The sequence below is a fragment of the Mesocricetus auratus genome, unplaced genomic scaffold, assembly GCF_017639785.1.
Source record: "Mesocricetus auratus isolate SY011 unplaced genomic scaffold, BCM_Maur_2.0 Super-Scaffold_100011, whole genome shotgun sequence".
NCBI lineage: Eukaryota > Metazoa > Chordata > Mammalia > Rodentia > Cricetidae > Mesocricetus > Mesocricetus auratus.
The window spans coordinates 43,127,891-43,144,609 of NW_024429195.1; the positions used below are offsets into that span (position 1 = coordinate 43,127,891).

General features: G+C 41.5%; 1 protein-coding gene across 1 annotated transcript; it reads left to right on the plus strand.

Moving 5' to 3' along the window:
- The first annotated feature begins 13,163 nt into the window (after positions 1-13,163).
- Positions 13,164-14,213, plus strand: LOC121143089 (olfactory receptor 6C4-like). Its single transcript, XM_040754296.1, has one exon. The coding sequence runs from the start codon at positions 13,164-13,166 to the stop codon at positions 14,091-14,093; it is 930 nt and encodes a 309-aa protein (XP_040610230.1). The 3' UTR covers positions 14,094-14,213.
- The last annotated feature ends 2,506 nt before the right edge of the window (positions 14,214-16,719 follow it).

A 16,719-nucleotide genomic window follows, 5' to 3' on the forward strand; every position in this document is an offset into this window, starting at 1 on the left:
TGCATATCTTTTAGGTTCTTTCCTGTTTCCCAGACTCTCTATCTGTGGAAGTGCAGACTGGCACTATCCTGATCCATATCTAGAATCCATATATGAGTGAGTACATACCGTGTTTGTCTTTTTGCGACTGGGTTACCTCACTCAGGATGATTGCTTCCAGTGCTATCCATTTCCCTGCGAATTTCAAGATTCCATTGTCTTTTTCTGCTGAGTAATACTCCATTGTGTAAATGTACCACATTTTCTCTATCCACTCTTCAGTTGAGGGGCATCTAGGTTGCTTCCAGGTTCTGGATATTACAAACAATGCTGCTATGAACATAGTGGAGCAGATGCCCTTGTTGTATGAACCTGCCTCATTTGGATAAATGCCTAAGAGTGGAATTGCTGGGTCTAGTGGTAGATTAATTCCCATTTTCCTGAGGAATCTCCATACTGATTTCCAAAGAGGCTGTATGAGTCGGCACTCCCACCAGCAGTGGAGGAGTGTTCCTCTCTCTCCACATCCTCTCCAGCATAAATTGTCTTCGGTGTTTTTGATTCTAGCCATTCTGACAGGAGTAAGATGGTATCTCAGAGTTGTTTTGGCTTGCATTTCCCTGATGGCTAAGGATGTTGAGCACTTTCTTAAGTGTCTCTTGGCCATTTTAGCCTCCTCTACTGAGAATTGTCTATTTAGCTCTGTACCCCACCTTTCAAGTGGATCCTTTGGTGTTTTGGAGACTTGTTTCTTGAGTTCTTTGTAAATTTTGGAGATTAGCCCTCTGTCAGATGTAGGGTTAGTGAATGTCTTTTCCCATTCTGTGGCCTGCCTTTTTGTCTTTTTGACTGTGTCCTTTGCCTTACAGAAGCTTTTTAGTTTCAGAAGGTCCCATTTGTTAATTGTCGATCTCAGTGCCTGTGCCACTGGTGTTATGTTTAGGAAGTGGTCTCCTGTACCAACTCGTTGAAGAGTATCTCCCACTTTCTCTTCTAAAAGTTTCAGTGTGGCTGGATGTATGTTGAGATCTTTGATCCATTTGGACTTAAGTTTTGTACAAGGCGATAAACATGGATCTATCTTCAGTCTTCTGCATACCAGTACCCAGTTATGCCAGCACCATTTGTTGAAGATGCTTTCTTTTTTTCCACTGTACAGTTTTAGCTTCTTTGTCAAAAAGCAGGTGTTCATAGGTGTGTGGGTTAAAATTAGGGCTTTCGATTCGGTTCCATTGGTCTACCTGCCTATTTTTGTGCCAATACCAAGCTGTTTTCAGGACTATAGCTCTATAATAGAGCTTGAAGTCAGGTATGGTGATGCCTCCTGAAGTTCCTTTATTGTATAGGGATGTTTTGGCTATCCTGGGCCTTTTGTTTTTCCATATAAAGTTGATTAATGTTCTTTCCAGGTCCTTGAAGAATTGTGATGGAATTTTGATAGGGATTGCATTGAATCTATAGACTGCTTTTGGCAAGATTGCCATTTTTATTATGTTGATCCTACCAATCCAAGAGCATGGGAGATCTTTCCATTTTCTGGTATCTTCTTTGATTTCTTTCTTCAAAGACACAAAGTTCTTGATATACAGGTCTTTCACTTCCTTGGTTAACATTATCCCCAGATATTTGATGCTGCTTTTGGCTATTGTAAAAGGTGATGTTTCTCTGATTTCTTTCTCAGTCACATCATCATCTGTATATACTAGGGCCACTGATTTTTTTGAGTTTACCTTGTATCCTGCCACATTGCTGAAGGTGTTTATCAGCTCTAGGAGTGACCTTGAAGAGTTTTTTGGATCACTTATGTAAACTATCATATCATCTGCAAATAAAGAAAGTTTGACTTCTTCTTTACCTATTTGTATCCCCTTTATCTCCTTTTGTTGTCTTATTGCTGTAGCTAGAACTTCAAGTACAATATTGAAGAGATATGGAGAGAGTGGACAGCCTTGTCTTGTTCCTGATTTTAGAGGAATTGCTTTGAGTTTCTCTCCATTTAGTTTGATGTTAGCTGTTGGTTTACTGTATATTGCTTTTATTATATTCAGGTACGTTCCTGTTATCCCTGATCTCTCTAGGACCTTTATCATGAAGGGGTGCTGGATTTTGTCAAAGGCTTTTTCAGCATCTAGTGAGATGATCATGTGGTTTTTCTTTCACAGTTTGTTTATATGGTGAATTACATTGATAGATTTTCTGATGTTGAAGAATCCCTGCATTCCTGGGATGACGCCTACTTGATCATGTTGGATGATTTTTCTGATGTGTTCTTGAATCCGGTTTGTGAGTATTTTATTGAGTATTTTTGCATCAATGTTCATGAGGGAAATTGGTCTATAGTTCTCTTTCCTAGTTGTGTCTTTGTGTGGCTTGGGTATCAAGGTAATTGTAGCCTCGTAGAAAGAGTTTGGCAGTGAGCCTCCTGCTTCTATTGTGTGGAATACTTTGAGGAGTATTGGAATGAGCTCTTCTTTGAATTTATGGTAGAATTCTGCACTGAAGCCATCTGGTCCTGGGCTTTTTTTTTTTGTTTGGGAGACTTTTGATGACTGCTTCTATTTCATTAGGGGTTATAGGTCTGTTTAGATTGTTTATCTGTCCTTGATTTAGTTTTGGCAAGTGATGTCTATCCAGGAAATTGTCCATTTCCTTTAAATTTTCGAATTTTGTGTAGTACAGATTTTCAAAGTATGCCCTGATGATTCTCTGGTTTTCCTCAGAGTCCGTTGTTATGTCCCCTTTTTCATCCCTGATTTTGTTAATTAGCATGTTCTCTCTCTGTCTTTTGGTTAGTTTGGACAGAGGTTTGTCTATTTTGTTGATTTTCTCAAAGAACCAACTCTTTGTTTCATTGATTCTTCTCAGTGTTTTTCTGGTTTCTACTTGATTGATTTTTGCCCTCAATTTGATTATTTCCTGGTGTCTGCTCCTCCTGGGGGAGTTTGCTTCTTTTTGTTCTAGAACATTCAGCTGTGCTATTAATTCTCTAGTATGACTGTTCTCCAGTTTTTTCATGTGGGCACTTAGTGCTATAAACTTTCCTCTCAGCACTGCTTTTAAAGTGTCCCATAAGTTTGTATATGTTGTGTCTTCATTCTCATTGAAATCGAGGAAGTCTTTAATTTCTTTTTTTATTTGTTCCTTTACCCAGGGATGGTGCAATTGTGCATTGTTCAATCTCCATGAGTTTGTAGGGTTTCTGCGATTTGTGTTATTGTTGAATTCTAATGTTAATGCATGGTGGTCTGATAAGATGCAGGGAGTTATTCCAATTTTTTTGTATCTGTGGAGATTTGCTATGTTTCCTATTATGTGGTCAATTTTAGAGAAGGTTCCATGTGGTGCCGAGAAGAAGGTATATCCCTTTGTATTTGGATGGAATGTCCTATAGATGTCTGTTAAACCCAGTTGGGTCATAACTTCTATTAATTCTTTTGTTTCTTTGTTAAGTTTCTGTCTGGAGGTCCTGTCTAGTGGTGAGAGCGGAGTGTTGAAGTCTCCTACTATTAGTGTGTGTGATTTTATGTGCATTTTGAGCTTTAGTAATGTTTCTTTCACGAATGTAGGTGCCTTTGTATTTGGGACGTAGATGTTTAAAATCGAGACTTCGTCTTGATGTATTTTTCCTTTGATGAATATGAAGTGCCCTTCTTCATCTCTTTTGATTGATTTTAATTTGAAGTCTAATTTGTTAGATATTAGGATTGCTACGCCTGCTTGTTTCTTGGGGCCGTTTGATTGGAAGATCTTTTCCCAGCCCTTTACTCTGAGATAACGTCTGTCTTTGTTGTTGAGATGTGTTTCTTGTATGCAGCAGAAGGAAGGGTTCTGTCTTCGTATCCATTCTGCTAGTCTGTGTCTTTTTTTAGGCAAGTTGAGGCCGTTGACATTGAGGGATATTAATGACCATTGATTGGTGATCCTTGTTTGCGCTTGATTTATTGTTAGTGAAGTTATTTTGTGTTGTTTCTCCTCCCTTTTTCTTTTAGTGTTTTGTAAAGTATGATTATATATTGCCTGTGTCTTTGTGAATGTAGTTATCTTCCTTGGATCTAGGTTTTCCTTCTAGCATTTTCTGTAGATCTGGATTCATGGATACGTATTGTTTAAATCTGGCTTTGTCATGGAATATTTTGTTTTCTCCATCTATGGTAATTGAGAGCTTTGCTGGATATAGTACTCTGGGCTGGCATCCTTGTGCCCTTAGTGTTTGTAGGACATCTGACCAGGATCTTCTGGCTTTCATCGTTTCCATTGAGAAGTCAGGTGTAATTCGGATAGGTCTGCCTTTGTATGTTACTTGGCCTTTTTCTTTAGCTGCTCTTAATATTTTCTCTTTGCTCTGTAGGTTTGATGTTTTGATTATTATATGGCGAGGTGACTTCTTTTTCTGGTCAAGCCTATTTGGTGTTCTGTAAGATTCTTGTACTTTCATAGGCATATCTTTCTTTAGGTTAGGGAAGTTTTCTTCTATGATTTTGTTGAATATGTTTTCTGTACCTTTAAGTTGAAGTTCTTCACCTTCTTCTATACCTATTATTCTCAGGTTTGGCTTCTTCATGGTGTCCCATATTTCCTGGATATTTTGTGTTAAGGATTTGTTGGTTTTGAGATTTTCTTTGGTTGACGACTCTATATCCTCTAATGAGTCTTCAACACCTGAGATTCTCTCTTCTATCTCTTGTATTCTATTGGTGATACTTGCATCTGTAGTTCCAGACCATTTACCGAGCTTTTCTATTTCCAGCATCCCTTCATTCTGTGTTTTCTTTATCGTTTCTATTTCAGCTTTCAATCCTTCAACTGTTTGAGCTGTTTCCTTAATTTTCTTGGTTGTTTTTTCTTGGTGCTCTTTAGATTCTTTGAGAGATTTGTTTATTTCTTGAATTTTTCCCCCATTTCATGGATTTTTTTGTTTGTTTTTTCTTCTATTTCTTTAAGGGATTTCCTCGTTTCTTCTTTGAGGCTCTCCATCATCTTCATGAAATAATTTTTAAGGTCTGTCTCCTCTTCTTCATCTATGTAGTGCTTTTCGGGACTTGCTGGTGTTGGATCCCTGGATTCTGGTGGGGTCATGTTGGTGTTTCTATTGCTGAGTGATCTCTTATTCTGTCTTCTTCCCATCTCTTCTTCCAGGGGGTGCTGGTGGGGTCTTTCTGTCTCCACTGGTCTCCTTCCTTACTGCGGGCTGAAGCTGGGCTCCCTGGAGTTGGGGTCTTGGAGGGGCTGATCTCTTTCCTGTGTGGGCGGCTCTTCTGGCAGCCGGGGGCGTCCCCGAAGATGGAGGGGGATGGGTGATGGGCGGGCGGTCCCAGCCGGAGACCCAATCTCACCTGAAGCTGGGCTCACTGGGTTGGGGTCTTGGAGGGGCTGATCTCTTTCCTGTGTGGGCGGCTCTTCTGGATGCCGGGAGCAGCCCAGAAGATCGTGGGGGGATGGGTGATGGGCAGGCGGTCCCCGCTGGAGACCCAATCTCACCTGAAGCTGGGCTCCCTGGGGTTGGGGTCTTGGAGGGGCTGATCTCTTTCCTGTGTGGGTGGGTCTTCTGGATGCCGGGAGTAGCCAAGAAGATCGCGGGGGGATGGGTGATGGGTGGGCAGTCCCCACTGGAGACCCAATCTCACCTGAAGCTGGGCTCCCTGGGGTTGGGGTCTTGGAGGGGCTGATCTCTTTCCTGTGTGGGCGGCTCTTCTGGCAGCCTGGGGCGGCCCCGAAGATGGAGGGGGATGGGTGATGGGCTGGCGTTCCCAGCAGGAGACCCAATCTCACCTGAAGCTGGGCTCCCTGGGTTGAACCCCTGTATCTTATCAGATGACCACGCATTAAAATTAGAACTCAACAATAACACAAATAACAGAAATCCTACAAACTCATGGAAATTGAACAATAAACAATTGCACCATACCTGGGTAAAGGAAGAAATAAAAAAAGAAATTAAAGACTTCCTGAAATTCAATGAGAATGAACACACAACATACACAAACTTTTGGGACACTTTGAAAGCAGTGCTGAGAGGAAAGTTTATAGCACTAAGTGCCCACATGAAGAAACAGGAGAACAGTCATACAAGAGAATTAATAGCACAGCTGAATGTTCTAGAACAAAAAGAAGCAAACTCCCCCAGGAGGAGCAGACACCAGGAAATAATCAAATTGAGGGCAAAAATCAATCAAGTAGAAACCAGAAAAACACTGAGAAGAATCAATGAAACAAAGAGTTGGTTCTTTGAGAAAATCAACAAAATAGACAAACCTCCGTCCAAACTAACCAAAAGACAGAGAGAGCATGCTAATTAACAAAATCAGAAATGAAAAAGGGGACATAACAACGGACTCTGAGGAAAACCAGAGAATCATCAGGGCATACTTTGAAAATCTGTACTACACAAAATTCGAAAATTTAAAGGAAATGGACAATTTCCTGGATAGACATCACTTGCCAAAACTAAATCAAGGACAGATAAACAATCTAAACAGACCTATAACCCCTAATGAAATAGAAGCAGTCATCAAAAGTCTCCCAAACAAAAAAAAAAGCCCAGGACCAGATGGCTTCAGTGCAGAATTCTACCATAAATTCAAAGAAGAGCTAATTCCAATACTTCTCAAAGAACTGCACACAATACAAGCAGGAGGCTCACTGCCAAACTCTTTTTATGAGGCTACAATTACCTTGATACCCAAGCCACACAAAGACACAACTAAGAAAGAGAACTATAGACCAATTTCCCTCATGAACATTGATGCAAAAATACTCAATAAAATACTCGCAAACTGGATTCAAGAACACATCAGAAAAATCATCCACCATGATCAATTAGGCTTCATTCCAGGAATGCAGGGATGGTTCAACATTAGAAAATCTATCAATTTAATCCACCATATTAACAATCTGCGAAAGAAAAACAACACGATCATCTCACTAGATGCTGAAAAAGCCTTTGACAAAATCCAGCACCCCTTCATGATAAAAGTCCTAGAGAGATCAGGGATAACAGGAATGTACCTGAATATAATAAAAGCAATATACAGTAAACCAACAGCTAACATCAAACTAAATGGAGAGAAACTCAAAGCAATTCCTCTAAAATCAGGAACAAGACATGGCTGTCCACTCTCTCCATATCTCTTCAATATTGTACTTGAAGTTCTAGCTACAGCAATAAGACAACAAAAGGAGATAAAGGGGATACAAATAGGAAAAGAAGTCAAACTTTCACTATTTGCAGATGATATGATAGTTTACATAAGTGACCCAAAAAACTCTTCAAGGTTACTCCTAGAGCTGATAAACACCTTCAGCAATGTGGCAGGATACAAGGTAAACTCAAAAAAATCAGTGGCCCTAGTATATACAGATGATGAAGTGACTGAGAAAGAAATCAGAGAAACATCACCTTTTACAATAGCCAAAAGCAGCATCAAATATCTGGGGATAGTGTTAACCAAGGAAATTAAAGACCTGTATATCAAGAACTTTGTGTCTTTAAAGAAAGAAATCAAAGAAGATACCAGAAAATGGAAAGATCTCCCATGCTCTTGGATTGGTAGGATCAACATAATAAAAATGGCAATCTTGCCAAAAGCAGTCTATAGATTCAATGCAATCCCTATCAAAATTCCATCACAATTCTTCAAGGACCTGGAAAGAACATTAATCAACTTTATATGGAAAAACAAAAGGCCCAGGATAGCTAAAACATCCCTATACAATAAAGGAACTTCAGGAGGCATCACCATACCTGACTTCAAGCTCTATTATAGAGCTATAGTCCTGAAAACAGCTTGGTATTGGCACAAAAATAGGCAGGTAGACCAATGGAACCCAATCGAAAGCTCTAATTTTAACCCACACACCTATAAACACTTGATTTTTGACAAAGAAGCTAAAACTGTACAATGGAAAAAAGAAAGCATCTTCAACAAATGGTGCTGGCATAACTGGGTACTGGTATGCAGAAGACTGAAGATAGATCCATGTTTATCGCCTTGTACAAAACTTAAGTCCAAATGGATCAAAGATCTCAACATACATCCAGCCACACTGAAACTTTTAGAAGAGAAAGTGGGAGATACTCTTCAACGAGTTGGTACAGGAGACCACTTCCTAAACATAACACCAGTGGCACAAATGGGACCTTCTGAAACTAAAAAGCTTCTGTAAGGCAAAGGACACAGTCAAAAAGACAAAAAGGCAGGCCACAGAATGGGAAAAGATATTCACTAACCCTACATGTGACAGAGGGCTAATCTCCAAAATTTACAAAGAACTCAAGAAACAAGTCTCCAAAACACCAAAGGATCCACTTGAAAGGTGGGGTACAGAGCTAAATAGACAATTCTCAGTAGAGGAGGCTAAAATGGCCAAGAGACACTTAAGAAAGTGCTCAACATCCTTAGCCATCAGGGAAATGCAAGCCAAAACAACTCTAAGATACCATCTTACTCCTGTCAGAATGGCTAAAATCAAAAACACCGAAGACAATTTATGCTGGAGAGGATGTGGAGAGAGAGGAACACTCCTCCACTGCTGGTGGGAGTGCCGACTCATACAGCCTCTTTGGAAATCAGTATGGAGATTCCTCAGGAAAATGGGAATTAATCTACCACTAGACCCAGCAATTCCACTCTTAGGCATATATCCAAATGAGGCAAGTTCATACAACAAGGGCATCTGCTCCACTATGTTCATAGCAGCATTATCTGTAATAGCCAGAACCTGGAAGCAACCTAGATGGCCCTCAACTGAAGAGTGGATAGAGAAAATGTGGTACATTTACACAATGGAGTATTACTCAGCAGAAAAAAACAATGGAATCTTGAAATTCGCAGGGAAATGGATAGCACTGGAAGAAACCATCCTGAGTGAGGTAACCCAGTCGCAAAAAGACAAACATGGTATGTACTCACTCATATATGGATTTTAGACATGGATCAGGATAGTGCCAGTTTGCACTTCCACTGATAGAGAGTCTGGGAAACAGGAAAGAACCTAAAAGATATGCATATATGCATAGTACCCAAGAGAAGAGGATGGAGACAAGATCCCCTGAATGGATGTGGAACACGGCGAGGGGTGGGGGGGAGTGGGACCTGGGAAGAAGAGAGGGGGTGAAGAGGAAGAGAGTTGGTCATGGGGGAAAAGGAAGTTGAGGGGGTGGAGGTAGAATAGGGGGAAGAGGGAATCATAGGATCGAATACAGATCAGGCACCAGAGCGACCTCGAGTGATCTAAAGGGATAACACCAATTGGCAAGCTAAGCAATAGTGGAGAGACCACCTCGAATGCCCATTCCTGATAATCAACTTGATGTCTATAACCATCTGGGAGCCTTCATCCTGTGACTGATGGAAGCAGAGGCAAACACACAATTAATCACTGAACTGAACCCAAGGAACCCAGTGACAGAGAGAGAGGAGTGATGAGCAAATTGGCAAAGAATGGGCTAGCAAAACCAGCAGAGACAGCTGATCTGAACAGGGGAGAGCTCTTGGACCCCAGACTGACAGTGGGGAGTCCAGCATGGGACTGATCTGGACCCCCCAAATGTGAGTGTCAGCGAAAAGGCCTGGGCAACCTATGGGGCCCTGAGCTGTAGATAAGTGTTTATCCCTGGAATACAAACAGACATTGTGTGCCCATAGCACAAAGAGGGATGCTCTCTCAGCCTGGACTCTTAGGGGAGTGCCTGGACCCAACCCTGAGTGAAATGACAGACTCTAGATATCCCCTATGTGGAAGGAATTGGCAATAGGTTTGGAGGCTGAGGGAATATAGAAGGGTGCGGGAAAAGGGGAGGGAGAGGGAACTGGGATTCAAATGTAAAACAAGCTATTTAAGATTAAAATAAAAAATGTTTAAAAAGAGAAAATGGTTTAGGTGTAAAACTTCAAATTCATCGAGATATAATAGATAATGAGCATTTTCTCCAAATAAGCCAAATAAAATGAACTGGATATTGGGAATGTAAAAAAAATTCCCCCCAAAGGGATTGGCACTATTAATAGGTATGACTTTGTTGGAGTGGGTTTGGCCTTGATGGAGGACATATGTCACTGTAGGGATGGCTTTGAGGTATCCTTTGCTCAGGGGCTTTGGTATAAGGAAATTGTTTTACCAAAAAAAACAACTTCATGTAAAAATCAATAAATATGCATTTGTACACTGTTTAAGTTCAGTTCCTGGAAGCCAACACTCCCAGCTGCCAGAAACTAAATTACATCTTGGAATGACCCTCTTTCTTCAAGTGACCAACATGGAACACCTGACAAATGACACCTAATTCTATCCCATTCTACTCACAGATAAACATCAGGCATTTTCAGAGAGGCTTACTCCTGGAGCAGATGGGAACAAATACAGCCAAACATTACACAGAGAGAAAGCGACCTTAGAACACCGAGCTCTAATGAGATGTCTCCATCCAATCCCTCCGCTCAGAGCTCAGGGAATCCCATGGAAGAGGATCCAGGAAATGAGGGGACAGAGGACACCGGAAGAACAAGGCCCTAAAACACGTGAGCAAAGGCCATATGAACTCAGAAACACTGCAGAAACAATTAGGGCCCACGTGGGTCTGCACCAGGTCCTCTGCATATATACTGTAGCTCTTGGTCTAATGCTTTTATGGGACTCCTGACTGTGTGAACAAATGGGTCTCTGATGCTTGTGCCTTCTCTTCAGGCTCTTTTAATTTTCTGTTGACTTGTCTAGTCCAACTTCAGTAACAGTTTTATCTTATCTTTTGCTTGGTTATGATTTGTTGTTATCTCTTAAAAGCCTGTTTTCTAATGAGACAGAATGGAAGTAGGTTCTGAAGAGAGAGGGGATGGGTAGGAATAGAGGGAGGAAAACTGTGTTGAGATTATATTGTATGAGAAAATGAGACAAGAATCTGTGTTTAATAAGAAGAAAAATTGGGAAAAAGAAAAAAGAACCTACTTCTTCAAGATTCTAACATAGAATGACAGTCAGCTGAGACATCCATCCTCATGGACTGAACAACTACTGGGTTCTTGGCTTTCTGTTGGGAGAAGGCCACTGTTAGAACAATCAGCCTACAGCCTTTAAACCAGTCTAATATATCCACTTGTGTGTCTGTTGCTCACACACACACACACACACACACACACACACACAACACACACAACACACAAAACACTTCCCGTTCTCCCACTGCCATGGTTTTTGCTTCAGTTCCCACAAGGCTATTACTCTGACTCATACACAGAGGTAGCTTTCTCCTGGGTCTGTTTGGAGCATCTTCCCTAGTTACCTGTTAGACTTAATTCCCAGTACTATTTTTTGAGAGAAGTTAATTAACATTTCCTGAGCCTGAGTCTCAAGGTGATCACTTATCATCCTCCGAGGGTCTCCACTGTGTAAACAGAAAGTGTGTTACTGGATCTGATATAAAGTTGGAAAGAAGCCCATGACCGCCCTTCAGACCAAATACAAGCAGGCACTCTTAAGAGTTGATGGTTCCTGCATCTTGTTGCTTTACATAAGGCAGCATCCTCAGGAACTACAGGTCCAGTCTATGTGACCCAATGATAGGGGCAGAATGTGACTGGTTTCAGTCAAGAAAACTAGAAACGATCAGACAACCTCCCCGGAAGCCTGCATCTGTGCTTTGTCAGAAAGGAGGGCACATGTTAGTATTCGGGAAGGAATGTTCTACTGTGTTCCAAATTCCATCCACACCTGACCTCTCCATTCTGATTCACAACACCAAGAATCCAGAAGCTTGCATCTGTGCTTTGTGAGAAATCAGGGTAAAGGTTAGTATTAAAAACTTTCAGTTTTAGTATTAGTTGCTACTCCAACTTCCATCCATGCCCAACCTCTCATTTCTGACTCACCCCACCTAACATCCAGAGGCAAATCCCTGTGTCACAAAGTGAGTAGGTCCACCCTCCCTCAGGACTGAGGCCATCTGAACAAGACTGGCTACTGCCCTGTCTGCAACTTTTGGTATTAAAAACCACACTTTGGCTTGTTTTGAACGTTTTTAACAGTCAAGGTAACCATGAAGTAAAAATGAAAGTCTTACATCCTTTACACAGAACCATCCCGGCCACTGGGATTCTTCCAAACGCTAGTCTGCGCACACAAAGATAGAATCACACTGTGGAGGGGAAGGGACAGCTTGTCTATTTTAATGATGTAGTCATATCTAAGTCATGAATTCCCCGTGTTATTCCACAATAGAAACAATTACAATTTTGTCATTTGCCTGCTTGTATAATTTTATTGTTTTCAATATTTTATTACTGTAATGAGGAAATGAAAATATTTGCACAATGAATCATGTGTGCTTGTGTTGGGTTAGATAGGAACATGAAGTTTTGAAAGATAAAGCAGTGAAATTCTTCAGAAGCTGAAAGCTAATGAATAGAAAGTGTTCAAGAAACCCAGATACCGCAAGAAAACCTTTCCAGAGTCTCCTCCAACGGAGTAACAAACACAAAAGGAGCATGATGGGGAGCCCAGGAAATCCTTACAAAAAATACTGACAATCTGGGGTAACAACCCCATTATGATAAAAATAAAACAAAACAAAGGAAATTCATACAGAATTCAATATTTAAAGGTTTCTGTGATCTCTGTCTTAGGCACAAAACCTAAAGCGTGCATGCACGCACACAAGCGCACACACACACACACACACACACACACAACACACACATACACACACACACACGAGGGAGAGAGACAGACAGACAGACAGACAGACAGACAGACTTCATCCTGCACTCCACGGGGGGTTGTTAGCAAATGGAGAAACAAAATAAAACAGGTGGAGAATGTGTTGGAGACCGCAACAACAGAGTAAATCATCAAGACAGTAAGGATGGGGGAAGTTGGTGGGGTCTACTACATCTTCTGAGATTTGATGTAAGAATAAGGTATAAAAATTGAAATTGAAAAAGATGCACCCAAGAAAGTGCAGGAGTCCATAGCATTGCCCTCAGCAATGCCTTACGGCACACATTCTAAGACAGCCTTTGTGAAGGGCAAGATTGAAACGAGCAGACATTATGTTTGGATCATGCCAAACAGATGGATTTCCTAAAAACAATTTTTAGTGGAAATCTGAGACCTCCTCTCTGTAATGCTAAACTCTGTTTGCCTTCATCATCCATTTCTCTGTTTCTCAAATTCACAAGGTAAAAAAGTTGGTGATGAAAAATCAAACTTTCACTGAGTTCATTCTGCTGGGACTCACAGACACCCCTGAGCTTCAAATATGTGTCTTCCTGTTCCTCCTCCTCACATACATTCTCAGCATTGTGGGGAATCTGACCATCATCGTCCTCACACTGATGGATTCCCACCTCCAGACACCCATGTACTTCTTCCTCAGGAACTTCTCCTTCCTCGAAATCTCCTTCACATCCACGTTTACTCCTCGAATGCTCTTCAGCATCTCTACAGGAATTAAGACCATCAGCTTTGCCGGCTGCTTCACTCAGTACTTCTTTGCCATCTTCTTCGGAGCCACTGAGTTTTACCTTCTGACCGCCATGTCCTATGACCGCTATGTGGCCATCTGCAAACCCCTGCACTACACCACCATCATGAGCAACAGGGTGTGCACCATGCTGGTCCTCTGCTCTTGGCTGAGTGGGTTCCTAATCATCTTAGTCCCAATCATCTTGACCAGTCAGTTGGATTTCTGTGCATCCAATGTACTCAATCATTATTGCTGTGACTACGGGCCCCTCATAGAAATAGCTTGTTCAGACACAAGGCTGCTGGAACTCTTTGACTTTGTCTTAGCAGCCATGACCTTGATAGTCACCCTGCTGCTGGTGATTCTCTCCTACACTCGCATCATCAGGACGATTCTGAAGATCCCTTCTGCACAGCAGAGGAAGAAGGCCTTTTCCACATGTTCTTCCCACATGGTTGTCATCTCCCTCTCCTATGGAAGCTGCATCTTCATGTACATAAAGCCTTCAGCAACAGAAGGGGTTGCCTTCAATAAGGGTGTTGCTGTCCTCAATACCTCAGTTGCCCCTTTACTGAACCCATTCATTTACACACTAAGGAATAAACAGGTCAAGCAGAGCTTCAAGGACATCACCAGGAAGATTGTCAGCCTTCAGTGAGTTGGATGACCTCAGAATAAAGGAAGAGTCTGGGATATTGTCATCAAGGCCTCCCAACAAAAACTCAAGGCCAGTCTCTCCTTCTTGTAATAGAATCAACTCAGACACATTTACCATGAAGACATTTCAACATCACCCCAGAGACTCAGTGACTAAAGGCACTTGCCACCAAGCCTGAAAACCTGAGTTCCACACCTGGCACTAACATCATAGAAGAATTGATTCCAGCCAAGTGTTCTGACACTTCCAGTCACAAGCTGTTACACATGAGCATATGTGCACACTCACACAAATACAAACACAAATACATATATACACCACATATACACACACTCCCTCACATACAAACACACATATACTCATAAACAACACAAATACTTATGTTCAACTATGAACAGTATTTCTAATAAAATAGAAAATTCTTATGTAATAGCTTCAAATTTTAGATATTTGTTTACTTTAAAATTTTTATTCTATTACCTGTTATTTATTTACTCTCTCTTTATCCCACATCTGCACATATGTATGTGTGTGTGTGTGTGTGTGTGTGTGTGTGTGTGTGTGTGTGTGTGTGTGTTGATAGGTAGGACCATATATAACGGAGCACATGTGAACACCAAAGAGAAATTACAGGTGGTGTAATTTATGAAAAGCATTGTTCAAGAGAAAGATACTATGCGACAGGGTTCAAGCAGAAGGTTTTCTTTTAACTAGGGAAAGGGATCATAAAACAGAGAGTAGGAAGAGGGGAAGACCAACCTCTGGAGACAGAAACAGCAGGAGAGAAGAGATAGGAAACGGCGAGAGGGAGGAAAGGGTGATAAAGAGAGGGAACAGACAGAGAGGGAGAGAAAGAGAGAGAGAAAGATGGGAGAGAGGTAGGGCCCTTTTAAAAGGGAATATAGTGAATTGCACGGGTGGTGCTCTTAGATGCTGTAGCTGAGAGCCGGCTTATCCTGTCAGAACCCCAAGGACAGGCCAGTACAGACTCCACAATACTAACAACAGGACTCAGTTCTCTTCTTCCATAAAGTGGGTCACAGGGACAGGAAAGACGTCATCAGGCTTGGAATAAATTGTCTGTGGTGGTTCAAAAGAAAATGCCTCCCAAAGTGATTGGCACTATTAATAGGTATGACTTTGTTGGAGTGGGTTTGGCCTTGATGGAGGACATATGTCACTGTAGGGATGGCTTTGAGGTATCCTTTGCTCAGGGGTTTTGGTATAAGGAAATTGTTTTACCAAAAAAAAACAACTACATATAAAAATCAATAAATATGCATGTGTACACTGTTTAAGTTCAGTTCCTGGAAATCAACACTGCCAGCTGCCAGAAACTAAATTACATCTTGGAATGACCCTCTTTCTTCAAGTGACCATCATGGAACACCTGACAAATGACACCTAATTCTATCCCATTCTGCTCACAGATAAACATCAGGCATTTTCAGAGAGGCTTACTCCTGGAGCAGATGGGAACAAATACAGCCAAACATTACACAGAGAGAAAGCGACCTTAGAACACCGAGCTCTAATGAGATGTCTCCATCCAATCCCTCCGCTCAGAGCTCAGGGAATCCCATGGAAGAGGATCCAGGAAATGAGGGGACAGAGGACACCGGAAGAACAAGGCCCTAAAACACGTGAGCAAAGGCCATATGAACTCAGAAACACTGCAGAAACAATTAGGGCCCACGTGGGTCTGCACCAGGTCCTCTGCATATATACTGTAGCTCTTGGTCTAATGCTTTTATGGGACTCCTGACTGTGTGAACAAATGGGTCTCTGATGCTTGTGCCTTCTCTTCAGGCTCTTTTAATTTTCTGTTGACTTGTCTAGTCCAACTTCAGTAACAGTTTTATCTTATCTTTTGCTTGGTTATGATTTGTTGTTATCTCTTAAAAGCCTGTTTTCTAATGAGACAGAATGGAAGTAGGTTCTGAAGAGAGAGGGGATGGGTAGGAATAGAGGGAGGAAAACTGTGTTGAGATTATATTGTATGAGAAAATGAGACAAGAATCTGTGTTTAATAAGAAGAAAAATTGGGAAAAAGAAAAAAGAACCTACTTCTTCAAGATTCTAACATAGAATGACAGTCAGCTGAGACATCCATCCTCATGGACTGAACAACTACTGGGTTCTTGGCTTTCTGTTGGGAGAAGGCCACTGTTAGAACAATCAGCCTACAGCCTTTAAACCAGTCTAATATATCCACTTGTGTGTCTGTTGCTCACACACACACACACACACACACACACACACACACACAACACACACAACACACACAACACACAAAACACTTCCCGTTCTCCCACTGCCATGGTTTTTGCTTCAGTTCCCACAAGGCTATTACTCTGACTCATACACAGAGGTAGCTTTCTCCTGGGTCTGTTTGGAGCATCTTCCCTAGTTACCTGTTAGACTTAATTCCCAGTACTATTTTTTGAGAGAAGTTAATTAACATTTCCTGAGCCTGAGTCTCAAGGTGATCACTTATCATCCTCCGAGGGTCTCCACTGTGTAAACAGAAAGTGTGTTACTGGATCTGATATAAAGTTGGAAAGAAGCCCATGACCGCCCTTCAGACCAAATACAAGCAGGCACTCTTAAGAGTTGATGGTTCCTG